Here is a 27,253-nt window from a genome sequence, read left to right as displayed (position 1 = left end):
CAGCTGCAACTGTCTCGTTTTAAGTCATTAAACTGTTGTTTAATGTTGTAAACTGTTAAACTGCATTTTCCGAAAGCAATATCCACCCTGAACTCCCACATGCACGGATTTTTTCTTTCTTTCATGGACTCTCTCCAATCTCCATCGCCACTGTAACACTGTTTTAATGTGCAATATTCAAATCAATGTGCAATATTCCATTAATGTGCAATACATTCATAATGTGCAATATATATTTATATATTTATACTTACATACTGTACATTCACCATATTTATTTCTGAAAATCTCCTCAGGACTGTGCACCTCTATGTTTATACTGTATATATTTTTCATATGTCTTTTTATACCGTATTTTTGTTTTTTTTATTGGTGACAACTTTAATCTCATTGTACGTGTGTATAGTGACAATAAAGGCATTCTATTCTATTTTATTCTATTCTAATCTTTTCCTCCGTTTGCACTTTTGGTGGCGTCTCCGCGTTTTGGACACAAGGAGCAAGCGAGGTCTGTTATGGTCTTTGTTCTGGGCTTGTTGGAAACCAGTAATTATCATGAACTTACCAAAGCTCACCTTGGAATTTGTAAAAATCCTAATTATCATTCTTCCTGTATCGAAGACCGAAGCACACGGAGGCCGAAAGACCAGGCCGAGGCCACACCGACACGTTCGTTTTTGCACAAGGAGCTCCTTTATAAAAATAGTCATATTAGAGGAGGAAAGGCGTGTATGCCAATCGTCCATAAAACAACATCATAAACTGGCTGATAAGGATAGGATAAGATTCAATTCCAAAGTAAAAAGATTAAGACAGTTATGATACAATGTTGGCTCTGACACAGGTTGACACATCACCAGATTGCAGTGATAATATCGGCTCGAATGTTGGAAATGTCCTCCAAGATACAGAAGTACATTGTTAGAAAAGGTTAAATCCAAACTTGGTGTGAGGTTGAGGACATCTATCTGTGTTTCTTCTGTCTAAATCCTTCTGTTGAGGTTTTCTTTGTACATCCTTCGTCTTCCCTTAGTTTAATCTCCTCAGTAAAAGTGACATTTCGTATCTAGGAGGACACTAAAGAATAACAGACTGATGTTAACACGAAAGACAGATTTATAGATGGAGAAAAGCCTCATCGTCATAGAACAGTTTCTTCGCTCTGATGAACTCTGAGCAGTAACAGAGTGTGAGACCATTCACATGAACAAACAATAACTGCACTACTGTATATAGTCACTGTACAAAACCCTGGTTTTGGTGTACATATCTGCTCTTATTCTATATTTTATGTGTATAGATTGAGATTTATTTTATTTTATTTTATTTTACTTTAATTTTCTTTCACTTATTTAAGTTTGTGTGTTTATGTACAAGAGAGTAAAGTTACCGGAGTCAAATTCCTTGTATGTGCACATACTTGGCCATTAAAGCTGATTCTGATTCTGATACCACGAATACAAATTAAAGTGACGAAGGATAAATTAAATGATCATCAGGATCAGTTTAAGCAAATTAGTATCTTTAATCTGGATCTGACTCACATAAGCTCATACATACAAGGAATATGTCTCTGGGTCTGATATAATAAACAGAAATAAGAAAAAATATACAAAGAGTATATATCTGAAGCATGGAGACTTAAAGCAAACACGAGGCAGACAACTGTGTAAATATATTAAGAGTCTTTTATTTGAATCGTCTCTCACTCACACTCATACGGGCACATCTACAGGATAATATAAAAATATAATAAATGTTTGGACTGACGAGTCTCATTTTGTCAAAATTTCTTCAGAAGTGGCAGCTCCCAGCCTACGTGCCCGCCTCCTCTGCAGCAGCAACAACAACAACGACAACAGTGACAAATTAACTTTGGCAAATCAAGATCTTGTGATTGTGTGTCCGAGTATGGGCGTGTTGCTTATGAATATGCCGGTTCACAGCTGCACAGAAACACATGTTCGCGTTTGATGAGCCCAGATGGTTGGACTTCACTCTACGCGTTATTTGAAGCCGCCAAAGAACTTGGAGAACAACGAGTCGGCATCCCGCAAGTCTGAGAAACGCTGACCTGCAAGAAAAACAAGAAGAGATGAATCAGCTAAAGCGTTTGTTGAAACGCTCCAGTGTATCAGTTGTGAAACACAGACGGGAGATAAGCTGACCTGGTGGCGCAGGTCCTGTTTGATCTCCAGGACCCTCCAGGATCCCAGGACCTCCTGAGCGAGTCACTGTTGTCTCCTCGTTGCCTTGGCCGTCTTTCACTGTACGTCTCTCCTCTACAGACTTGACACACAGGCACAAAGAAAACATCTATTTAATACATTGCTAAGTAGTGGAACACAACTTGTTTTACATTTTACAATCTCGTCTTGATATGCAGCTGACAAAAAACTCACCCCATCAGGTTTCACCACCTTGGTGACAGTGACCGACTGGAAGAACGATCGGGTTCTGGGCTGGCCTGGTGCCTGACCAGCAGGTGGCGACAGAATCTGATCCAGGCCACCAGACGACACCGCGGAGTCCAGATCTGAGGAGGAAGAGGGTGAAGATGGAGAATTAGTTGCAATCCCAAAAAATATTTAAGAAAATCATACCCTGAGATTCTTTTACTGATCGATGTTAAACATCTACCTACCTCTGTCTTCTTTGCGCTCCTCCTCTGGAGCTCTCTGCCTCCAAATATCATTGAACTATTATGACACAATAATAAAATTAGTAAGTTAAATCTATAACCATGAGCAGGAACAAAAAGTGTTGATGAAAAAAAAAAGGAGAAGGATGAAATTTACCTTGGAAAAGGGGGTCCAGCCGTGGTATGGTGTGCTGGGATTTTCAGGCGACTCATAAGAAGGTCGGCTATCGCTTCGGGGCTCTCTGGATGGCCTTTGCGAGTCACTGTCGGGGGATTTGAGCATAAAGTCTCTCAGGGGGTTCCCACTGGACCTGCCTCTGCCTTTCTCGGCTCTGTCCTGAGGCGGCGGCGGCGGCATGACGCTGGGAACACCTAAAATGTAAAGAGGAAAAAGTTAGACGACTGCAGATCGTGGGAGGTAAACATAGCTGGTCTAAGCATATTAAACACTGGACGTTTTTGTACCAAAGTGTCCAGACTCTGGCTGCCCGTCCCAGCGCCCCAGCTGGGAGAAAATCTCCTCCATCTCCCTGAGGACGTGGCCAAACGTGGGAGGCTCCTGCATCCTCATCCCGTCCGGGCCAAAGCTGAAACCAAACCTCCAGGCGCTGTCGAAGGGGTCCTGCTGGTCCCCCCTGAAGCCATCATAGTGGAATCCCTCCTCTTCATCATCCTCGTCGTCGTCATCATCGTGAGTCATGGCATCGAAGAAGGGGTCCCTGACAGAGCAAACAGATCAGCATCCAGGTCATTTACCTTGCTTTCGATTAGCTAGTTATAGTAACAGCCCAACAGTGAATAGACGTCCAAGAACACCGTCCTATTAATCCCCAAGTCTCTCTAAATCTAGTAGAGGGACCCCTGTGGTTTTTCCTGGCAGGAAAAGACTAATCTTGTCCTTGACAGAGGTGTTTCATTACCTAACTGACTCTAATGTTTTGGACCAACTTCTTGCTAGCTTAGTTAGCTTTAGTCAACAGCTGCGTTCTTGACTTTGACTCCATAAACTCACCTTCGGCCACGATAATGGCCTCCAGGTACCCCGAAGAACCCGCGAAACAAATCGAAAACACTCATTTAACGAGAGCTACGGTGGAAAACTAAATCATAACTTGAAATATAGAAGAAAAAGACACAGAGTGTAGAGAGGAAGAAGAACCTGCCAGGGTTGTCAACAGTGCCGTAAAGCGTTACGGATGATTCAGGGTGACGCAACTTGTCGTAATGCTACGTTACCGTAGACATCGGTAAGAAGGCGCAGCCGAAATAAAGAAAAACAAATATTGTGCATTGTTATCGATTAAACCGGTGTTTTTCAACCTTTTTTGAGCCAAGGTGCATTTTTTCCGTTGAAAGAAATCACAAGGCACACCACCAACTGAAAATGTTAAAAAACAAATTAAACTCTGTAGCCTACATTAACAATATAAAGCCATTCTTGTCAAAGTGTGTGAATAGGAATCAAATAAACACAAAGAAAAAAGTCTTATGATCGTTCATATTTCTACTCATTCCGTGTGAAACCTTGGCCTGTTTGGATGAACACAGCTCTTGGCCTATAGGTACACAGATATACACAGACACTTGACAATGGGATATTATTTACAGATAATAGTTAATTTGTTTTCAAAAAATGTTTTTTAGACTAATTAAGTGAAATTGGATAATTTCCGACGGCACACTAGTGTGTCACGGCACAGTGGTTAAAAACCACTGGATTAAACTACCCAATAATACTTGAAATTAGCCCCAACTACAATATACTGCGTCTCATATGTTCAAATATAATATTCAAATACATTTTACATTTAATTGACTGAACTTTTGTCAATGCAAAACGTATATATAAAAAAAGTCTAAAGTATGTTTAATAAATAATACCTTATATTGTAAATAAATGCCTAAATCCTTCCACTGCAGCCTCCTGGGTACAAGTGAAGCGTAACTGGAGTTCAGTGCTTACTCCCACAACGGGCCGTGCGTTATAAATGTGTAAGTGGACGGTTTGCGTAAACATTTACATTTAGAGTTTATATACATGTGTTTAACAGGATGTTTTCCCAAATAAAGCTGCACTTTAAGTGTTTCCTTGAGCTTCTTCTCAGTGTTGAAAGAACTCTAAACCTTCTGCTATTTAAGTGCCATGTATTTAAATGTTTACCTAAATGTACTATAACAGCTCTAACTTATTTCACTTTGAAATGCAGTGTTCAGTAGATGTCAGAGGAAAATATAAATATGATTGGCACATATTTAGGCAACATCTTACACATTTGGTGCGTCTAATCTGTTCAGTAGCTGTGAGAACCCCATGGAAGTGGATATTTGGATACAAAGGTTAATCCAAATCATGTCAACAAAGAACACAAAAAGCAAATATCTGGAGAGGTTCTGCGTTTGGCGTTTTAATCCTCTGATCTCCTGAGGTATGCAACCAAACCCAAAGCCTCAGAATCAGACGGTTCACTCGTACCTAAAGCTTTATGGAAGAAGTTGCGTCTTACAGTGCGTGCCAATCAAGTGTCCGGTTAAACTAAGACGAATCAAGGACATCACTGGAATCCCCGTCGAACCCCTGGAAGAAGAGATGCTGCTGCTGCATTTAAAAGCCACGAGAGAAGTATGGTTTCTTAAAAGACATTCACATCCAAAATGATGAAAATGTCTTTCTCTTGTTTATTTACTTAATATTTATATATTTTTACAAAATAAAAAAAAAATATGAAACAAAAAAAGCTAACAAGTCTGCAAGGATTTGAGAAGGAAAAGGAGAAAGCCATCGAACAAACAGGGACTACAGTACTTGTTTTTTTATATATGTACAAGACAAGTTTATCCATTTAAATCTTTTTTTTTTTGTTTAAAACGCACAGTACAAAAAGAAAAAAAAAATAAATCACTGACGAAAAAAACCCATAGTACAATTCTGTCCATCAGTATTCAACGCTGCAGATTTCCTTATAATGTCAGGGGGACAGGTGGTGGAGCGGGGAGGATGTGTGGCGGGGGGCCTCAGAAACAAAGAAAATAAAACACACTGGAAGGCAGACTGGGTGTGTATTGGCCTTGGAAGTCATTCTCAACATCGTTCAAAACAAGCGGGACCCTTATGCAACATATTTCGAATTCATGGGAACAGTTACTGTGCAAGCATTGGATAATTAAAAATCCTGTGCTAGGCGAAAAACAAAGCACAGTACACAACCGCGGCCCCCCCCCCCCGTGTGTACAAACATGCACGCAGTCACATGACAAACACACTTTCCTCACAGTCCAAGCCAGTGAGAGCTTGCTTATATGTCTTTATATATAATATATCTATATTTGGTAAAAAATAAATTTCACAACTCTACCAAATTTAGAGAATTGTTTCTTCAAACTAAAAGTTACATAAAAATGAGAAGAAGAAGAAAAAACAAAAACATTCAACGGCAAATTATTGTGTTTGGATATTTTGTACGGGAGGGAGGTTTGCACTGAAATTAAAGAGTGGGGAGTTGAGGGTGAGAAATACAAAACCAGCCTGTCCCCCCACCTTCAGATATTCTTTCATTCCTCCCCTTCAGCAAGAAAAAAAAAAAAAAAAAAAGGGGAAAAAGACAGAAAAAAAAAAAAAAAAAAAAAATAAGACCATACAGGAAATGTTCATTCTTTTAGAAAACAGTTCTATGTTACATACAAGTGAAAGAAAAGGGGGGTGGGGCAGGGGGATTAACACGATACAAATTCCCAACACTCAATATTTCACCTTTTGATGGTGTATTTCTATTAGCATATAGCTCCGATCTTCCCTCACTTCTAAGCCCCTCCTGTCCCTCCCACCCACCCATGCATCATTAACGGTGCTCGTTCTCTCGGCACAGCACCTCCTCTGACCGCGGCCAGAGCTGCAGGAGTGCTGGGCCAAGAGACTGGGGGGAGGGAAATCTCTGCAGGAGGAAGAGGGAGTTTACATGTGGAGACGTTTTGCGGAAGGAGCGACGAGCCCCCTTTCCAGCTTTGTCAACAGTGCGGCGAGGTGGGGGGTGGTGGGGGGGGGGTCCCGTGGGTGGATGTTAGTTTGCGCCCCAGTTGTAGCTGTTGTATGCCGACTTGTTGATCTGAGACTTCTGTTGAATGGAGGCGTTCTGGCTGCGCTGTCCAGTGCCGCTCTGTTGAAACAGAAAGGACAAAGTTCAGCAGGGCGCCGTCACTTTAGAATATGTGTTTACTCAAATACTGCACAGCTGAATGATCTCTCTATGCATGTTTTACGATTCAGCTTGCTGGGTATTTTATGATCAACTTACCCTCTGCATCTACCTATAGTCACATATATATGTTAATGTGCACATGACGGTGTGCATTATGTTTTCATCTTTTAGTTGCTTCAACCTGAACTGAATTAAGCTAAAATTATCCTTTAATTCATCCCACAGTGGGGGGATAAATTTAAAATATACATATATCCAAATATATATTTTCATTCGCATACACTTTTTAAATCCCTATGAAACAGCTAGTGTAGTGTCATTTGATACCAAACATTTATTGTGTGCCCAGGCATCTCTGATTGGTCAGCTCCAAAGGCCAAAGCAGGCAAAGAGAATACAAGTTGGAGCCCTGAACGAAAGCTTTTAATTGGACGTAAACTTGGTATACGCCCCCGAGTGCAGGGTGAGTCGCCGACATTTTTAAATCGTTTTTCAGGAAACAAAACACCTAAAACACCATTAAGAATACCTGCAAAAAACATTTGTTGTTAATGTTGAGCTCAATACTGGCCATTTAAGTGACGTGTAGTATAAGACATAAAAACAAATATTAAATTTGAATTAATGGAGACTTTAAATGAAAAACTAGTTAGTGGCACGAGACGTTAATCTTTCCCGAAGTCCGTACCGACGCTCTTGATTCAAGTAACGTCCGGCTCGTTTGATTCTCTTCAAGCAACTTCATAATGTTATGGTTTATCAATACAATCTCAAAAATTAAACTATTCATGCACCTAAAAGCTAAAAGGTGCGTTAGGCCAGTATAAAGCATGTATACTCTACCTGTCCGTCCTGCTGCAGGTGGTGGTGCAGAATCTGAGAGTGGGGTTGTTGGTGTGGCGCCAGGATGTGCATGAAAGGGGCCGGAGCGTAGCCAGCTGCAGCTGGGGGGTTGATGGGACCCCCGCTCCCCAGTGCAGAGGGGAGGCTGAACGAAGCCGTTGGCGTCCCAGCGTGGAAACCCTGCTTCTCAAACGACTGCAGGAGGAAGCAGGAGCGGTCATTGCATTTTTTGCTTGATTTAAAACTAATATGACAAATTTAATCGTACAGATAATTACCTGCGTCTTTGTGTAAACAGACCCTGAAATATCTGGTACTCCCGTGTTGCTTGACGTCACAGAGACTCCTGCAGAGACAGGGGAGACGGGACAAGCTCAGTGTAAAAACAGGTCATCTGAACATGTAAAGGGCATCAGCCACATGGTTATAATCGGATTCTAACCGGCATGACTGCCATTTGGTGAATTAACAACAATGAAATGAATAAAGATAATTAGTTTATGGAGAGAAAAGTCCAAGCACTTCAAAAACAAAAAGAAAATACTGTGAAATTCCAAGTTGGGACATCTATGCCAGAACGAGTTCATAGATTATTTCAGCAGAATTTCTCTTTAGTGAGGACGGTAAAGAGAAGCTAGTTAGAAGAGACGAGAGAAAAGATGCGTTATTATCAGCTCCAGTCAGCTGCAGCGGTTCAAGTCTGACTGTATCTGGTGGCTACTGCTCCAATTGTTCTGGCAGACACTGGCCCCCCTGTATCGCCATGGAGATGCAAGAACAGGGAGGAAGAAGACTGAGCACATGTACTGAAGTAAGTTCAGATCACTTCTAGAGGCAACACTCTTAGTAAGATTCTTGTAGGCGGAAGTCTGTCCCCACAGGAGCAAAAGTGTAGTCAGCATATAATTATTCTATACACTCTCATGTCATCAAGTCACTTTTCCAAGCTTGTGCACACTAGTCGTTTTTCTTTGTCTTGAATATTTTTAGATTTCTGAAGACACTGCCTTGAAGTCTAGGACAGTGTATTACAAACTTTTCAGCATTTTCTGACAGTTTATGGACCAAGTTATTTAGCAAAATAACATTAGCACACTAACTCACACTAAAAAAACAAGCATTAGTGGCAGCTTTTCAGTAGAAGTTGGCGACACGCTTTTCTTTTTCCACTGCTCCATTCGTGACCTTGTCTAAGCAGGTCACGAACCTTGGCTGATTTGCTATTTCTGCTCAGCATAGTGTGAAAATTATAACATCCGAAGTTGTGGCATTATTAGAGAACAAAGTGTTTGGAGGTAGACACGTGACGGATCACATTTTGCTTTTATACCCCAGTCACCTAGAGAAAAACCTGGGATCACCTCTACTTTGACAAGTCTCATGTTTAAAAAGGGACCGAACATATGCACCCCCATGATCCCTGCTTCGTAGAACCACAAGACAACATAAAACACTTCAGTGGAGGTCGTGGCAGAAATACTGATGATCAAACCCTTAAACAAACATATTTACAAGTCGGATTTGTTTCCATTCAGGTACCATGTGTAGTTTAGTGCGCACTCTTTCAGCATGTTTTGATGAGAAGACTTTCAAACATCACATTTGAGAGCACGGGATTATTTTGTGGACATTTTGTCGCCCTTTCTTTCCTACACCACTCACAGGACGGTAAACTCTGGAGACGGACATACCAGCAATGATAACATGAGAGAAGAGCAAGCAACAGGGAGGAGACATGGGAGAACATCAACCAGAGTAACTCATAATCAGTTTGTAGCAGAAATGATCGTTAGACCCTGCAACGTTTTTGACTCTGAACCCGATAAATACACGCGGGACGTTTGAAATCTAAAAGTTAGATTGATGATGAGTTACCCTGGGAAAAAACAGGTAACAGAAAGAATGGCAAACAATGCTTTTCAGAGAGGCAGACTGCACTAGACTGTCTAAAAGCATATGTAGTGTGACGGGTCTTCCCACAGGCACAGCTCATCAGCAATGAGGCAAAGGAACGAGAGCAAAGAGGGGGAAGAAGGATGGTTGGTGACACAAGGAGGAAGACGGGAGGGACAGGGTTTTTTTTTCTTTTTTTCTTGTCGTTTTAATTTGGCATGTGGCGGCACTCACCGACTCCAGGCCCGGTGACAGAGCTGGCTGGCTTGTTTTGTGCAGAAGCGGCAGCGGCCACGGCAGTGCCGTATCCGCCCTTACAGAAATCCCCACTCCCTGAAGCCTGGCCCACATCCTCATAGCCTGCAACAGTCAGACACACAGCCGCAGCCCACAGCGTTAGACACACCAGGCAGGGGAGGCAGACCTGCCTCAGATAGCAATTGCAAATAATTCATAGCGTTTGTTTGAGATTGCACCACACGGACAGGTTTGACCAAATTGTGACAATACCGATGGTGTCGAGTTCTTGCAATTATCTGAACTCTGACACCAAGTGCATCGTCCGTGCGGCAAAGCTTGTCCGTCCGGTTCAACAAGCAGGTCAGAATCAACGCCAACTTCATTTGCAAGTACTATTTGACCCAAGTCTGAGGGAGGAGGTGAGGGAAGTGAGGGGGCAGGCAGGGTGTGTGTGTGGGAGGGGGTGGAGAGTGAGCTTGAGTTGGGTGATGGCAGAAAGCAGCAGATGGTGCAGCTTAGAACAAATAGGTGTCGCACGTGGTCGTGTCCCAAGGTGGATACTGAGTGATAAAGTATGAAGATAAACTACAGCATTACTGACAAAGAAAACCCAAAGAGTATAAAGTGATGATACCAGAAGGCTGTTGGAAAAATATGAAACTGCTGAAAGAATACGGGCCCGAACGAGAATCGTAGTAAGAAATATGAGAAGATGATGGCTTGATGTGTTTATGCTGAAGGTGTCTGCAGGAGATGTGGTCGATGATAAAGCCCCGGGGCAAATTCCCCTTTCTGAAATGAGCAAAGCAAGCCATGGAAGACAGCAGGAAGCCAATGATGTAAGCCCTCTGTTTTTAAGCTGGTATAGCCAGCCAACCCTTTTCTCTTTCCGTTTCCCATAAAAATTACCATAAGCCTTTTAATAAAAGTGACATTAGATATTTGCTTGTTCATATCAAACAGGTCCATTAGTGAAGCATGTTCCCTTTGCAGTTTTCAACTCGCAAATAAGATGCAGATGCACTTCTAGTTCCCTGACTGGACAGGAATGTTGCTTAGAACCATGAACAACTGTCTTGGCACAAGCATAACGAATGCCATAACACAAGCACCATGTTTATGCTTGCAGATGCCGCAGCGCTCAAATGAAATATGCACTCCACAACCAATAAGAAAAATCAATGGGCTCGCTGTGAGAATCAACACAAAAGTTATCGGTATGCAAGTATACGGAGCGGGACCTGCATGACCCTCTAAACATGCCGTCACAACGCCGTTTAGTCCCTCACCAGTGCTGTATCCATGGGAACCGTAGCCACTAGCCTGCTGGAAGGGTGTGGCGGATGCATTGACGCCGACATTCACACCGTGCTGTTTTGACGAGGTAGGAGCCACCTAGACGGAAACAAAACCGGGTGCGTATTGTAATCGAGTCGGTAAGAGGAAAAGGGGAAACTGAAATCTCCTCATTTATTCATGAGTTTATTTATATCATTTTTGCAAAGAAAAAAAAAAAGTAATCTGAAAATGTGGACCAGAGGAAAAATACTGAAATATCATCTTGTATTCTAATGGAACAATAACACACACATCAAATTTAGTTTCACTTAATCCTTCTCCGGTCCATACCCACCTATTTTCCCTGGCATAGTATAATGTTTCCCTTTTGCATTTAGAGTAGGACAGCAAAGTTATCTGGCTTGTGGAGACAAGTTTTCTCACCGGAAACACAGCAGGTCCGTACTGGAAGGTATTGGGCAGGCCTGGCATGCCAGTGTAATATGGGAGGCTTGTGTAGCTGTAGCCAGGCGGCAGCGCGGGGTTGAGGAAGGGCTGCTGTGTCGTGTGATGCGTCTGGGTCTGATTCTGTTGCGTCTGGGCTAACGTGGTGGCCGGAGCTGGGGAGGATGCGTCACCTCGACCGAACTTCGATAAGTCACCTGAAAATGACACAAGGGGTAAAATTACTAAGAAATCTAAAGGATATATGCGACGTGTGAGAACAACAACACGAAGTAGAAAAATAATCTGTGCCACTTCTAAAAGGTTCTTGGACAAGTCCTGTTCTAGTTGGAAAATTCTCAGCTAATCACCAGAAATATGGCTCTCGGTGCTAGGCCGTGCATTCCTACTAAATCTGTGAGGATTATTATATAAATTCAGTCCACATTTATAGCTACAAAGGTTTGCCAATTGCTGCGGTAATCCCGTTTTTTAATAGCCTCAGTTGTTAGAAGATGGCTCACCAGAGTAAGGGTTGCTCGTCAGGCTGCCCTCTCTGCCAGTCAGTGCTGTCGTGGGAGTTGCAAATGGGATGCTGTAATAATCCTGGGAGAGAAAAATGTTATATTACTACAAAAAATGACAGTAGTATGACTGTGTCTAATGATTCTCTTGGAGCAGTTGAACTCACCAGCGGTATTCTTGTCTGCAGCATCTGTAGGTCGTCATAGCCGTACACCTGAGGCTGAGATTTACCAAGAAATTTGTTAGAAGATTATTTACAAATAAACAGGTAAAGCTCAGATGATATAAACTCTACTTTGCTCAGAACTTACAGGGTAGGCGTGCAGTAGTCCAGGGGCCACGATGTATGGGTTGGGCAGTAGGGGGGGCACTCCGGGTGGCAGGTTTGGAGGTGCTTTCCCTGTGTGCACAAAACCAAGCATAAGAAATCCATTAATTGGCCCAACAAGCCAATTACCTCTTACTAAACGATGTCAAATCCCAACCTGTTCATACACACTACTGTCTGACTTGTACATGAAAAGGATTCAACCACATTTCCATCTCACAAGGACAGATGTACTGCGTCAGTCGCAGAGCTACAAACTGAGCTGCACCGAGCTGCATCAGTGAAGGACAAGACCACATTGTATCACATGACAAACTGAGCACTGGCAGGGGCAGCAGGAAAGAAAACAAACTTAATGTGCGCATGCATGACACACGGGGAAATAAAAAAAAAACGCTTCAGGGGAACAACTAAACCATCAACAAGATGAGTCAATTGGGGGAAACCAAACCAGAGACGGCGAGGAAGTGGAAACCAAGTCAGTCAAGACGAGTCAAAACATTGCTCACATGCCAAATAGTCTCTCTTTTGTTTGTCAGTATTTCAGATCAAAGATAAAGGTTACGCAGCTGTATATTACACCGTAACCACAAAGCCTTTAAAGGGAACAGGGTTAGAGGAAGTTATCATTTGTCATCAAAACAAATACATATCTTTGATCAATACAATGCAAACTGAGGCACCCATTTTAACCAGCCATACCACAACATTACTAAACCTATGATGAACACAAGGTTAATGCGTCCTGTATATTGATCATTTGAATGCAATGTCAACTGAAGACTGAAACACATAGATAATTCAGTGATATTTGTGCTCATGTCGTCTAACCTGAGGATGCTGCAGAGCTGCGTGCCGATGAGGAAGTCGCCGAAGAGGGAATGTTTGAGGTCGTCGTGGAGACTGAAATGGTGGCGGCTGCTGCGGCGGCCGGGCCCCCCATGGAGGCAGTGTTGAGCCCCATGGCCAGATTGCTGACAGCGCCTAGACCAGAGGGGGCCGAGACCGTGGCGGAGCCCACTGAGGAGGCCTGAGGTGCCCCTAGGGACACCTGTGCAGCAGCCACGGATGAAGAGGAGGAGGGGACAGATGAAGACGCGACGGCTGAGACAGAGGAAGGGAAGGATGACGAATGCAGGCTCGAGTCACCGTCTACGCCGGGATGCTGCAGAGATGAAAGGAAGAATGTGGTTAAGATTGATGGGAATATGTTTCCATTAGAGTGAATGGACATCTAATGTGTCCATCTACCGCCACAGGAAATGCAGCTTTATAAATGCTCACAGAGGACTGTATAAATGCTCACTACATGAGCAACTCATGCGTTTTTGCATGTAAAAAACAAAACTCTGCAATATCAGCAGTTTCTAGATTCACGTGATACAAAAACACAGCTCTGAGGATATAAAGAGCTCACCATTAAGCTTGAGTTGGATGTCCGGACTGAAGGAGCAAGGCTGCTCTGTTGTGACGGGTGAGAGCTGCAGAAAAACAGTAAAGTTCACACATTACAGTCATCACCAAACCACATTTACTGAAACCTGGATACACATAAAGGTCTTAACCCAAGCTAGTGCTAGTGGTGTGAAAAGTTTAGCCACATCTCACTTGTTGTGCTGAGGAGGGGGCATGGTGCTAGGAGGCAGGTCTTCATTGTGCCCCAGAGCGCTAAGGGATGACTGGTTGGATGTTGTCAACAAGGAGGCGGGGCCTGAGCCGCTGTCCGTCAACGTGCCCATGCTGGAGACAGATGCTGGCGTGACTGAATCAGAGGCCGGCTTGACTGATACTGCAGAGCCTGCTGCAGCTGAAGAGAGAGAGAAAGAGAGAAAGAGAAAGACTCGTGAAATTATTTTTTTCACAATATTCGACAAAAAAAAAAGCGTCTCATATTTTCAGCAACACTTCACAAAAAGAACGGAGCTAGTAAATTAGACACATACCTTCCACAGATTGCGCTGCTTGTATTGAACTGAAGCCATTCTGTAAAACCAACAATGAAGGTGAGCTCACAGGTTTCTATGGAAACAGGCCATTGATAAAAAGTTGAGGGGTTTCTGGCTCTTGGAAACTGTTGCCAAGAAGCTCATTTGATGTGCAGAGCATTTTAACTAGAGCTGCTGAGGTTTGCCGCCAGTCTGGTTTCACAATCTCCACAAGCCAATAAAACAAGAGCTTGGAACAATGAGGCGATACGGTGATGTCAAATATCAAGCAGTTATTCATTTTAATGGGCTTTGCGTTACGTTTGCATTAAGAGAATTGTGTCCACGCTGGGCCCTCCTACAAGTACTCATCACTCAAAGTAAAATATCTGGCCTTACCTTGGGCTGCATGTCCTTCTGAGGGGAGGAGGAGACCGAGGGAGGGTAACGTCGTGTCTGAGATGCTCTCTGATCGTACAGGTCCATCTGGCTGGAGTTGGAAAGAGATGGAGTCGACTCACTGCAGATTACAATGAAATTGAAAACCCCGAGTTTGACTGTGTTCGACTAGCGGCTCTAAATGCCCTTTTAAAGAGTAGAAGACACATTTAAATCCATCATTACATCCCAGTATTTCTAATAGATGCCACGTGAGCACATTATCACGTACTATTCTTACATGTACTCTGAGGTGATACACTGGGAGCATACGGTTCTTCCTCCTTAAACTTTTTCACATATTTTAGGTCACCTGATATGAGAAGTGTGTTTGGGGATGTACTCACCTGCTGGGGCTTGTGTAGAGACTGTTCTGGACCTGGTTGACTGGTGGCGCAGTCGTAGGAGTGGACTCGTACTCTGGTAGCACTGGTTCTGACCCAAACTGCAGAGCTCCGAACTGGAGGTTGAGGCCCGAGATGTCTGTTGAGCCAGGCATCTCCACCGCCATTGCTGGAATCTGAGGAAGAGCAGGGGCATAGGTTTCTTTAAACCTGTTTTTTTAACAGCCTTTGCATCCATGAAACTATATTACTTTGGTCTCAACATCAAGCTCAGTTGTGCCAGGATCAATGTCATCTCATCACACTCCAATAATGTATATCTTTCTTTTCAACGGTTCACCATTTCAACACTTTTCAAAACACTTTCCATGCAGCGATAATTTTAATTTGAGCGTTACCTTGGTTGTAATGGAGGTCCTCTTCTTCTGCTGTTTGAGTTTGTGTTGCTGCAAAGGCAGCGGACTTGAACCCTGGGCATCTGAGGAACTCGGGGAAACTTGCTGACCTATAGAATGGACGCCTGTCATTTTGGGAAGGGAGGAAGCAGGTGGAGGAACCGCGTGGGGTGAGGATGTCGGTTGTTGCGGTAAGGAAGAAGATGACGATGAGGAAGGAGGCAGGCCTTTGTCCTGCAGGAAAACATCCAACATGGACGAGGTTGATGTGGCGGCTTGGTAGGGCTGCCGCTTTGTGAAGGGCGTATGGATCGCAGACTCCTGCTGAGTCTTCATATCTGGACAGTGAAAACAGTTAAAGTTAGAAAACTCACTCAATTATTTTTAAATATGCCACAGTATTAGCATAGGGTGTCGTCTTACCATACTGTCCCAGTGAGGTGTCCCAGGATGAAGGAGTTGTGTTGGGAGGTCCAGTCTGGGAGTGCTGGGCTGCCAGCTGGGCCAGTGCCTGGGCTGTTTTATACTGCTCCAGGAACTGGGAGCCAGTGGTCCCTGTGGTAGCTTTAGGGTCCCCCACTTCCCCAAAACCCTTGCCCAGCATGCTAACCTGTGAAGGTCAAAGATTTTAACACATTATTATCACAAATAATGAAATATATAGGTTTAATATTAGTTATATCTTAATAACAATGGCACATTGCTTTTCCTATGTGATTAGGAAGTAGCTGTGATGTCAGAGTAAAGCGATAATATACGTCAATCCACAATCTAAGACCTCATGTGCCATTTTTAGGTGTTCTTACCATGCTGTGCTGGGTGTAAGGAGTGCTGGAGGATGTTTGGGAGAGCGGCACCCCTTGCTTGGAGTTGCTGAAAACCAGTGATTGGGACAAGGAGGGGGGCTGGGTGGCCTCCATGGGGGCGTTTTCTGTCTCTGAGGAGGAAGACGGGGGTGTCTTTCCCAGGAGCACCGCAAGGTCAATCCTACAACAAGGAAGAAATATTAGATATGAACTAATTTTGACCCATTTCAAAATTGGCCTCTTGCCTACAAGTATCTTTGCCCCCCCAGTCAACAGCCACAATACTCTGCTTACAAAAATTCAAGTAAATTAAATAAATCTCCATAATGTAGACGCTTGAACTAATAAATTTGCTTTCACACCTCTGTCCTTTGGTGATGGTGACATTCTCTTGAGGAAGAGGCATTGACGCCACACTGGAAGCTGTGAATATCTTGGTCTCCGAAAGCTGGAGAGAGGGAGAGGACAGAGGAAGATGGAAAGAAGTTATATTTGGCAGTACAAAAGTAAACACCCAGAACTAAAACGAGCCAGTCCTCCATTAGTATTGCTGCACTTAACTCTGTTAGTGCTCAATTTATTCTTTAGTAGTGCTTAAAGCACCTAATATTTGGAACATGTACAAGAGGTTAAGCCCCGAAACACTCACATCTTCATTCCAGTCCTCAGTGCCCCACTCCTCTGTGGCAGATCTCCAAGCACCTGTGAGAAAGAGAAACCGTTCAATACTATAATGTTTGGCAACGAGTGGTTCAAACAGAATAGAGAATGCATTAGAAAACAGAAGGGACTTAAAGACAGGCTTACCAGGAGTAGAGTCAAACTTGGGTGGGTAATTTGTTCCCTCTCCTGCAGCGTATTCCAACCCTGGAAATAAAGACAAGGGTCAGGATATCAGAGCTAATGTAAAGTCCCCTGAATGAAAAGACATCTAGACATAAAGATGTGATATGTCTGGGATCCGGGTATTTCTAAACCTTGCACATGGCTCAAGAAGAAAGCTTCTACACTAGGCTTCAAAAAGAGAGCGTCCTTTGAACACAAGCAAACCGTCCTTTCATCTTTACTGCGTGAGCTTCTTTGGGTTGCTGAACACGATTTGTAAAATTGTTTGGACGGTAAACAGATACTGAACTGATAAGATTACCTCCTCTTATGAGAGGGTAACCTTTCCTAATAAATTAACTTACTAGCTCCTTCCTCTAGCTCCACGTTTCCTGTGTTGTTCCAGGTACTGCCCCCTCCGTAGTTTTCTTCTGTCTGGGTCGGCTCCGCATAGTCAGCAGGGTTGAATGTCCTGGGAAAGACAGTGGTGAGAGTTGAGACCTCAATCCGTGTACTGAGCATTCCCAAAACAGCTGAAGGGGTGTCAGCACACAATCAAGTCACAGCTGGATGCCTGCAAAACAACATCTAACAATTTTTTTTAAAGGGTTAAGCAGAAGCAGATCCCCATTCAGTTTTTAATGGGGTTTAAACCACCACTGAGTGAGCTATGTTTTTTTTTTGTTTGCACACTGAACTTTGAAGACTGTCTGAATAAATCCACAAGACAGCTGTCATTTTTACTTGACTAAACACTTCATAAAAAGGAATAACTGGGGTTGCAGCAGGAAAACAGAAGGGGAAAATACAAGAAAGTTAAGCTGGGCTCAGACTACATGGGTTCTGATTTATCCCCTGATTCACCCCTGTTGAGAATCAGAGGAGAAATCATTTCATTACCTCTGTAACTGACGTTTGGCCAAGATTATTAGGAATGTGAAGAGTTTACAGATCAGGCTGTAAACCTTCCAAATGGCTCCGAGGCTTATCTGGGATGCCTGGATTATTATCAAACATGGTATAGTAGAAAATTGCGCCGCTCTCTCTTTCATTTGCATCTGCTTCCCAAGTCTTGTAGTGTGCACAAGTTTGAGATTAGAGAGGAGAATACGTTTGAAGTTTACCCTTAAGTGGGTGAGTGAGTCTGAGCCCAGCTTCAGATAAAATCATTACTCTTTAACGGTTTATAAAATTCAAAGGAGGACGAGCAAGCCTCTACATACAGTTTTTGTAGTTTCTCAATGACTCTTTCCTGGTACGGCATGTCTCTCATTAAATTGACACATCCGTGTATGCTGGGAAAATTACAGCTGGTGCAACCTAGCAACATGATCAAGTGCAACACTTTTCTTTTGAGTTCTAGTCAAGGCAAGCAGCTTTCATTATTAATCTAAGATCCTTCCTGTGCTAATCAAGATGCATTAAAGGCTTGCGTGAACAGATTTAAAGTTAAATTTCAGGAAGGTCGTATCCATTTCACATCGTATTAATAGAATGAGGCATAACATGTTCTGTTTTGATAATGTCTTGTGTTACACATCATCCTGTTTAATGCCCGTGAAGAGTCTCCCTACGGAAAGCAAGAATAAGACACACCAGAGGCGATGCACTCACCTCTCACCTCCTGCAATATCATATCTGGACCCCTTATCAATCTGGCTTTAGAGGAAAAATAATGGCAACAATTACAATAAGAACAACAAAATAAAAGTAGAAGATGAATCTTTTGTTTTTCACACCACAATCCAGAGCAGCAGCATAAGCAAAAACACCGTCCAGCTGCCGATGCCAGTACTGAAACAACCACTCTACACTCACTCTATGATGCAAAGCAAGCCAGTGTGCTTTTAGTCACGGTAGATCAATACGCAAGAACCCCGGCACACCAGAAGTATAGGCTACATAAGGCAGCCACAAAATCTGTTGCAAGATGATAGCGGCTATGCAAGAGTAAATGCAGCAAGTCTTTTCATTAAAGCAGTTTGTGCTGAAACTATAACTCAGAATTTCCAACACTGAAATAAATCTAGAGTCTATTTTCTTTTATTGTTATCTTCTTCAAAGCTGATTCTCACAAGCGCCTCGTTCTGCATCAGAGCCAAACTAACCTTTTACAACATTTTGTGCAGCCGACTATTTCCCCCAGGTTTCTATTCGAGCTAACAGGATCATACGGACAGTAAAGTGGACTTTTCTTCAAACCCAAGTGGAGAATTGAAACACAAAGCCATCTAACGGTTTCCTTAAAGAGGCAGCGCTGTAAGAGGTGCAAATGAAAACAGCAGGCCGGATGAAGCCATGGTCTCTCATTCTTCCTCCAGGTTAAGCCAGCTATACATCCGCTCTGAATATACCACAATTCAGATATGGACTTCCAGTGTTAATGTAGGTTCAGTGAAGAGATAATAACTTCTGGCTATGCTTAGTGACACGTGTAGCATCCATTTCTGCCTATCTGGATTTGTTAACCAGTGAGAATTACCCAACAGACTAATTACCAAGTACTCATTCCTCCTACTGGCCACTGAAGGAAAGCATGAGTCTGTATGGGATTTTACATGTGCATACAACTGTATTTGACTGAAAACCTCCATATTTAATTAATTTGCCAACTTCTTTTCGATCGTTTAATTCATTTGAGGTTGTGTTCCGACTCTGGAGCAAATCTCTTTGATCAGTAATGAAATGCAGTACTCGTTTCCTGTTAGAGCTCACAGTATTCATGCTAAAGCTTTAAACGTGTGAATGGGCGTTAAACAGCATTAGATGCCTTAGCATCATTTTAAATGCACAAAATACCAGTGGCACGTAACACACATGCAAACCCGATCACCATCATTTCATCACACAGGAATAAACTGATTAAAGACCGTATCTGCTTGAAGGCTGCTTCCTATAAAGCCGCGTTTGCTCCTTTAAGTCGCTGCATTAAATCGACACCAAGCTGGAAACTGTGTCTGCCAGCAACAAGAAGCAAAAGCAATAACAGAGCGATTGAGTGTGTGTGTGTGTGTGTCGAGGGGAGAGGGGTGGGGGTAAGGTAACATGAAATCATCTCAGCTAGCACAGCGTATGTCTGCAAGTGGGAAGCCTCATCACTCAACTCACTGAGAACTTTAAATTTCATCTGAAAAACCTATTAAAGTGTTTGAGATATCCAAGTCGATATCTGGGTCAAACACTGAAACAAATATATCTGAAAACAAAGGGTATTTTTACAGGACCAGAGGACATCGAGAGATTATACAATCTTAGTGTTTGCACCACCACTTGAACAAACATCTCACAGGGAAGCTCTTAAGTTAGCAGTGCTTCTGTGTACAAAGATATTTGTGGTATTATTACCGTAGGACACATTCAATATTTTTGCTTTAATGACCGAAAATTTGATTCAGGCTTCTCTGAGGGGGAAGCCACTCAGACTAACACTGCTAGTAAAAGCCACATCATGTCGCGCACGCTACTTCAGCAGACCCACAACCAATTTAAAACTCTGCAGGTTAGCGTCACATTACAGCTGACTGCTAATCAAATCCAGGGAAATTTCTTATGACAACTCAAGTCCTACAGCGATTGATGACGGCTACAAAATAACGATGAAATTAGTCAAGAGTGCCATCACGGTTGAGAGAAAAATTACTTCCTCTGTTATGACACTTGACTGTCGGCGTAAGAAGCTAACCCGTCAGCTGACATGCTATTAACTGCACTCATGTGCGTACACACAGAATCTGATCCACAGAACAGGCAAAACACAGCCCAGGGCCAGAGAGCATAGACTGTAAAGTTAACCAGTTGGGTCCCTGACGCCCCTTTTAATGGCTCAACCCAAATTTCAGTCTAAATAAAATGTTTAGACACTGCACTCTGCGAGATAGTCAACCCACGCTGCTTCGTCCGATTGGCTGTCACATGTCCTCCCTCCCCTGGATTAAAGCTAAACAATACACTGGGGGGTCCTGCTCTCTGGTGACCATGGCAACAGGTAAAAGTGGAACAAAAGGCCCTCTGGATTTAGGCAACGCAGGTATTCCCTTACCCCATGCCCTGCGCCGAAAATCTGCCTCCTCGCCGTCCAGACACTCCTGGGGAGACAACCAGAGGTAACTCAAGATTCTTAGTTTGACAGCCGTTGCCACAAGAAAGAGTTGAAGCAGAGTAAGTTCAAATAAAAAAAAATAAAAAAAACTAAAGCTTCCTTGTTATGACAACTAAAGAGGATTACTTACCGACGGTTCCCCTTCCTCTGCCTCTTCCCCTTCGGCCCCGCTCTGCCCCTCTTCCAGCTATGCCGCCAGTTTTGCCTCCATCCAAGCCGTTCTCCTGACCACGGACTAGTTATGAAGAGAGCAAACGGCATGACATTTAGACGCTGCGCTGCCAACAGTCATCAAGCTAATCACTTAATATGCGTTAACAGCTTGCAGAGAAACTACCAAAACAGCGTGGTAATGTATGAGATCTCAAGTAGCTCCTTATTCAAAATTAAGATCAATGTTTTTAAGCGGCACTGTTACCCATTTGGGAACTCAGACAGGGAAAACAAATATTTACACCTGTTTTATAGGGCCTGTTCAGACCTTTCCTTCAGACCAGCTTTAGGTAGGTGTGATCGGACCTGGCTTTAACATGGCGTCTCCAGAGCCGATCTCAGTTTCATGCCTTGTTTGTAAATAAATCCCCACATCATCTGGGGCACAGAAGAATATTTTAAGCGGTTGTCTCTAATGCATCTCCACCGCTGCTCCAGAACCGAGAACAGCGCTGTTTTATGTGTGTGCCTCATGACTTTGGCACACGTAAAACTTCTTATTCTTCTAAATTATTATTTATTGATTTCCACCTTGATGCAAGTTAGACCTGTATAAACCTCAGATTATAACTCAAAGGTTAATGAAGACATCAGTGATTGAGAGACTTAACCACAAACGGAAATACTTTCATTTGTAAATACTTAGTTAGATTTATTTATTTTTAATTAGTTAACAGCCGCAAAGACAGAATATTTTAAAAGGCTCTCATTGCTAATGTACAAACATCACTTACAATGCTTTTTCCTTTTCAGGCGATATAGTGATTATAATAGTGGCTGTGTGTTTTTTTCTGAATGAATAAGGCGTTCATACCAACACGGACACATGTGGGCCAAAGATCCGATCTCTCAAATGTGAACTCAATGCGTCCTGGAGGAGTTCACACCCGTCTTTTACGTAATGTAATGTCTGAACAGGCCGATAGATGACTTAATAACGCAAGGAAACAACCTTTAACATAGAAAGATAATGAGTGGCTACTGCTATGTTGGGAAAGAGCATTCACACAGCAACCTTCATGTGCTTCACTGAGTGTTTTAACATTTATTTTCTCCTTTCATTCATTTTGTGGAACTTCTGCCACGTTTCTACTTTATTTCTGAAACAGTAGAGAAAGCAATTTATTTTGAGGAATCAACTGGTTATATTTGGAAAATTACTATGAAATGTAAACCAGGAAAGATCTGGTCAGCACTTACACTCTCTTCCCCTGCTGGCTCCGCGGCCCTTGCGTGGCGCTCCACCTCGACGACGTGCTGCATCTTTCTCTCCTCCCTTCTCTCTGTTCTCTTTTCCTTCCTCTCCGGTTTCTGCCTGGCTGGTCTCCTTCTGACCTGACACCCCTTTCTTCTTGCCCACCATCTCCCAGGAGTCCTTAGGAAATAAAGCATCACAATGTTGTTCGATTATGCGTACTACTGCCCTCACTGACTTTGTTATATCGGTATGATGGGCTGTCGGATGGCCTGGATACAGTAAGGCATTCAATTTGGAAAAATTACTGGTCAGCTCGCTACCCAACTGGGCATAAAAAATTGCTGCTGATGGACTTACTCTTTTTCACTAGGTGGGTAAATCTACATCTAACGAGTCGGTGCGCCTTTAAATCAAAGTCAAAATTTGCTCCTCTCATAATTTATTCACCAGCGAGCGTTATTGATCTAGCTCGTTTAAAGTCTTTTCTCCACAGAGGCGGTATCTTGACAATCAAAGGAGTTGACAACCTCTTATCAAGCGTGATTCATGAGCTTGATAAGATGCATTTCAACTCTTTTATGGTTTCACTTTCCGCCCATGGTCTACTAGTTTTATTTATATCCAGGCATGTAGGCAAGTTGTTTTTGAAAAGAGTCACTTTTCTTCAATAGATCACCGTGTCTAACAGACAACAGAAGAAACGTCTCTATACTTGATACACTTCTTTGTCAAAGGTGGAAAAATCTCTCTCCGTGTTCATATCTTCACAGGGCTAATATCAATATTGGCTATCCAGTTCTGTGTTGCACTGATTTCTCCAGAATCAGTCCCTCACAGTGCTAAGCCTCCACACAAAGCCAATACTCACAGTGTCTGGGCTACCCTCCAGCAACACGTTAATGGCTCTGTTGACATCCCCATTGCAATCATGCAGCGCGATCATGGACTCATCCTGGTCCTTGCCCGTGATGTCAATCAGCTAGAAAAGGAGGAATATCGTGATTAGACAATGAACTGAGCCTCGGCTGACTTTTATAGTTTCTAAAAAAAATGAAAGCTCTTCTACAGTCTGCAAAAATATGTACTGCTACTAACAGGTCAGAATTTAGTGTTAGAGTAAGCTAACAGCTAAACAGCTGTCGTGTGCAAGAATTCAACTTACTACGGGTCATGTAAGTGACCCGTAGTAAGTTGAATTCTTGTAAGTTGAATATCAAAAGGTCCCTACGACCTGTTTACTGAACTGCCTGACCACAAACAGCATTTTAGTTAGTTCTTTCCCCAATCAATATTGTTGACAGACCAAATAATTTAATGCCAGAATCTGAATGACTTGACGGAAAAATTAAAGTTCAACGCAGAGGAAGAAAAGGTTATCTGGACGCTGTGCATATTAAGCAAACAAGAGTTAAACACAGTTCAACTCTTATCACAGAAACCTACACATCCTATGCAAAACAGATGCAATAATACAGAAATGTGCCAATAAAACACAAAGTGGTGCTACTATGGCTCTAGATAAACTATACAGCAGGACAAAAGGCTGTGCATATGCTCACCTGTTTGACCTTCTCTTCAAAGTCTGCATCATTGTGGTCTGAAATCATCTGTGCGAGTCGGATCTGCTCTGCGGTAGCCTGTTCCAAGAGGGGTAAAAACGTCAAATGTTTGCATCAGAAAACAGAAGCGCAAGATTTACATTCTTGTAAAAACAAAGATAAATTCACATTTGGCCATTTATAAAATCTTAATTATGAGTCAGCACGACTCAATATCGGCTTAGCTGCAAACACTGCGTACATTTCTGGTTTTTGCAATTAAACATTTTACTTTAATGTTTTTATTTTTTTGGGACATTTTGTTCATAAATAATCTAACGCAAAAAGGCACAGTTTCCAGACCTTTCCTGATCATCTGATGGAGGACAGCAGGACAGAAGTTGCCCTATGATTTCTGCAGCACTTCTATCAATATACAACTTTTTCCAGGCAATTTTATATCTCATCTAAGATTGAGCACTGCTTAGTAAAAGTTTTGTTCATTTATAAATTGCTTTGATGCCCAGAATAACTGAACCAATTGTCCAACTATGCTGTTTACAGTTAAGGACATCCTGCTGAACCTTGCTAACTTTAGTCAGCTTATCAAAAGCATTAAATCTTGAGCTATGCATAGGGTATCTGAAGGTACCGTCCCAGTTGTAGATGCATGTTATGTAACTTTGCAGTCACAGGCTCTGCATAACAAAACAAGTACTGTTCACTATTGAGCCGCTTCATCACAGCCTATATTGGACCGTGGCGTAAATCACTGTGCATCTGGGCAGTGTGACAGGTGAGGAGAGATACCTGAGGCCTCTGCTTGTGCTGTGTCTGACTCTGTGTCTGGCCCTGTGTCTGCTCCCAGCTGCCCCGGGCTCGGTTCCCGCCCATGGACGTCATCATTTACAGTATATACAAATAACAGTATTTACAAAGGAATAACACCTGGAAAGAAAAGAAAGAGAGGAGTGTTAGAGACTTGTGACTATGACCTATTTCTGTCATATACACCAGTGTCTAGTACACTCGCATACTACTTCCTCAATCTGCCTAGTAGCTTATTGTGTGGTGGTGAGGAAGCTGGCAGTGGCATAAGCTCCGTTTCTAGAGACGCCTGGAAAACGTTGACAAAGGGTGTTTTTCTCCCCCTAAAACCAAAGCCATCCGCGGGCTTGACCCAGGAAATCGGAGTACAATGGTACACTAGGAGCTGCAGCTCGCAAGTGCATAACATTAGCCAAGTTATTTACCTCTCCAGGACACGATGCAGCGCTTTCTCTATCAAAACAGAAGCGGAGGTGTTTAGTTAACCTATGCTGTCAGACGACAAAATAAGATTGCAAAGACCATAATAGACGTATTTTAAACGCACTGGTAAAATCTGAGAGATGCAAACACATGCATACACATGCCAAGTACATCTACGTTTGATAGCAATCTGTTAACCTTGCTATCGACAGTAACTCCTTAATCTTGCACACGTTACGTAAAACCCTGTTTTGACTAGCCGCAGAAACGAGGCTAAAGCCAGGGCCCGACGATCACATCCATTTCTACTAGCCAGCCACATGGCCAAAATGCTAGCCAACTAGCTAATACTTGAGGTGAAAGCATCCAGCTTTGAAGCCTCGGTGGGCTTCCGCTTCTCACGGCTTCGCCTCATGGCGACAACGAGGCTAACTTTAACAGCCGCTAGCTAAGTAGCTAACCTGGTGCCGATGTCTGCCAATACAACGATGCGTTACTAGGGTTAGCCGACTTAGCTTTGAAGCCAACTACTTAATTAGCTCACCAACTACCAGTGGGCGATAAAGCTTTCGTGCTCGACCAGACAAACCAGAAACGCCCATGCCACTCGGTTGACACTGTCTGTCTGTCTGCTAACGACTAGTAGCCATGCTAGCTTAACGGACAAACGTCGTTTCGCATAGCTGGGCAATGTTAGCTGCGTTAGCTGCGTTAGCATCTTCACATCCTGCACCGGCGCTCTGCAACATTCACAACCACTGTGGGCCCCAGTATGATGTGATACCCGGGCTCTCGACATACAAAAACACCGAGGCTGAAGGCAGGCCTGCAGGCCCCTAAAATGAAAATAAATAACAGGCGATACTGACCAGAAACCCGGCTCAATATTAGACACTGCTACACAACCGGCCGACCAGTGGTCTCGCTGTAGACCGTCTAGTCAGATTTAGGGCAGGATATAATTCTTGAACACCAAGTTGATACAACTAAATTGGGAAAATAAAACGAGCCGACTCGCTCACACAATAAGCGAGAGACTGAATTTACCTGTTTCTTTTCCACTCTGACACCACGGAGAGCTGCGTCACGTGGTTTTTACAGAGCGCTTCGAGGAAACTGGACCCGCACCATGTGACCCACTCACTGATATAGTTTCATATCATCCACTGAGGTTGACATGTCAGTGCAACAAGGGGGATGCACAACACAGACAAGAACAATGCGGCAAAAATATAAAGCATATATATTTATATATCTATATATAAAACAATATTTTATAATTACTAACCAATATGGCACCCACTGAAGAAATCAGAAACACATTCAAATATTACACCGGAACAAATATAATAACGGTAAATAAAATTATTGAAATAAATGTACACAAAAAATTATCAAAAGCTCCATATTTTAAAAAAACCCAATGAATCATTATTGAGGCGGTCTGAAAACAGGTAGCCATGTTGTTTGTACTCTATATAATGTAAATGTAAATGTTTTTGTGTGAGTACAATATTAATAATAATAAAAAAATAAAAAAATATTAATATTACATGAGTGTATCGTGTCATATACATTGTGTATTGTAATAATATGTAATATGAGTATTAGAAATATTGTGATGCCATTAGATAACACGAACTACACAATACAATTGGTAATATAAATAGTATATTTCATGTAAAATAGATAAATATTCACTACCATTAATTGATGCACATATTTTATTCTGTATGAACAATGCAATAGTAATCTGTGCATTTGTTTTCTTTCTAAAATGCAATAAGACGTGATTTTCTTGGATGGTGTATATACGATGGAACTGAGTGCACGTTT

At 42.6% G+C, this 27,253-nt stretch overlaps 2 protein-coding genes across 8 annotated transcripts; both read right to left on the bottom strand.

The window, feature by feature from the left end:
* Positions 1 to 1,670: 1,670 nt before the first annotated feature.
* On the bottom strand, positions 1,671 to 4,000 carry hax1 (HCLS1 associated protein X-1). The gene is made up of 7 exons (XM_084564027.1): positions 3,654 to 4,000; positions 3,107 to 3,360; positions 2,799 to 3,013; positions 2,645 to 2,699; positions 2,403 to 2,536; positions 2,169 to 2,289; positions 1,671 to 2,074 (listed from the first exon to the last, which is right to left on the bottom strand). The coding sequence occupies exons 1-7, from the start codon at positions 3,716 to 3,718 to the stop codon at positions 2,007 to 2,009; spliced, it is 912 nt and encodes a 303-aa protein (XP_084420153.1). The 5' UTR covers positions 3,719 to 4,000; the 3' UTR covers positions 1,671 to 2,006.
* Positions 4,001 to 5,297: 1,297 nt separating this feature from the next.
* Positions 5,298 to 26,645, bottom strand: ubap2l (ubiquitin associated protein 2-like). 7 transcript variants are annotated; one of them, XM_084562916.1, is made up of 30 exons: positions 26,465 to 26,645; positions 24,977 to 25,114; positions 24,188 to 24,265; positions 23,497 to 23,607; positions 22,631 to 22,805; positions 21,348 to 21,452; positions 21,158 to 21,203; positions 18,733 to 18,777; positions 17,484 to 17,590; positions 17,101 to 17,160; positions 16,943 to 16,995; positions 16,656 to 16,741; positions 16,294 to 16,474; positions 15,911 to 16,097; positions 15,491 to 15,825; positions 15,096 to 15,268; positions 14,710 to 14,830; positions 14,329 to 14,368; positions 13,994 to 14,192; positions 13,803 to 13,866; positions 13,217 to 13,550; positions 12,369 to 12,457; positions 12,224 to 12,277; positions 12,057 to 12,138; positions 11,533 to 11,750; positions 11,100 to 11,205; positions 9,805 to 9,930; positions 7,956 to 8,023; positions 7,678 to 7,872; positions 5,298 to 6,792 (listed from the first exon to the last, which is right to left on the bottom strand). In XM_084562916.1, the coding sequence occupies exons 2-30, from the start codon at positions 25,070 to 25,072 to the stop codon at positions 6,697 to 6,699; spliced, it is 3,630 nt and encodes a 1,209-aa protein (XP_084419042.1). In that variant the 5' UTR covers positions 25,073 to 25,114; positions 26,465 to 26,645; the 3' UTR covers positions 5,298 to 6,696. The 7 variants fall into 7 exon arrangements, with proteins under 7 accessions (XP_084419042.1, XP_084419041.1, XP_084419043.1 ...); XM_084562915.1 differs by lacking the exon at positions 26,465 to 26,645 and adding an exon at positions 26,287 to 26,425; XM_084562917.1 differs by lacking the exon at positions 26,465 to 26,645 and adding an exon at positions 26,287 to 26,425 and having other exon boundaries at positions 14,710 to 14,800.
* Positions 26,646 to 27,253: the final 608 nt, after the last annotated feature.

Source organism: Chelon labrosus, assembly GCF_963514085.1.
Source record: "Chelon labrosus genome assembly, chromosome: 16".
Taxonomy (NCBI): Eukaryota; Metazoa; Chordata; class Actinopteri; order Mugiliformes; family Mugilidae; genus Chelon; species Chelon labrosus.
The sequence above is the reverse complement of the archived record's forward strand: the minus strand, read 5'-3'. Positions and strand labels throughout refer to the sequence as shown.

Bases quoted from the DNA above. Each gene is read 5' to 3' on its own strand.
- hax1 (XM_084564027.1), bottom strand. From the start codon at position 3,718: ATGAGTGTTTTCGATTTGTTTCGCGGGTTCTTCGGGGTACCTGGAGGC. The intron at 2,290-2,402 runs GTGAGTTTTTTG...CTGTGTGTCAAG, and splicing joins AGGTGGTGAAACCTGATGGG to TCTGTAGAGGAGAGACGTAC. The intron at 2,075-2,168 runs GTCAGCTTATCT...TTTTTCTTGCAG, and splicing joins AACAGGACCTGCGCCACCAG to GTCAGCGTTTCTCAGACTTG.
- ubap2l (XM_084562916.1), bottom strand. From the start codon at position 25,072: ATGATGACGTCCATGGGCGGGAACCGAGCCCGGGGCAGCTGGGAGCAG. The intron at 16,996-17,100 runs GTAAGCCTGTCT...TCTTTCTCACAG, and splicing joins CAAGTTTGACTCTACTCCTG to GTGCTTGGAGATCTGCCACA. The intron at 12,458-13,216 runs GTTAGACGACAT...TTGTGCACACAG, and splicing joins CAGCTCTGCAGCATCCTCAG to GGAAAGCACCTCCAAACCTG.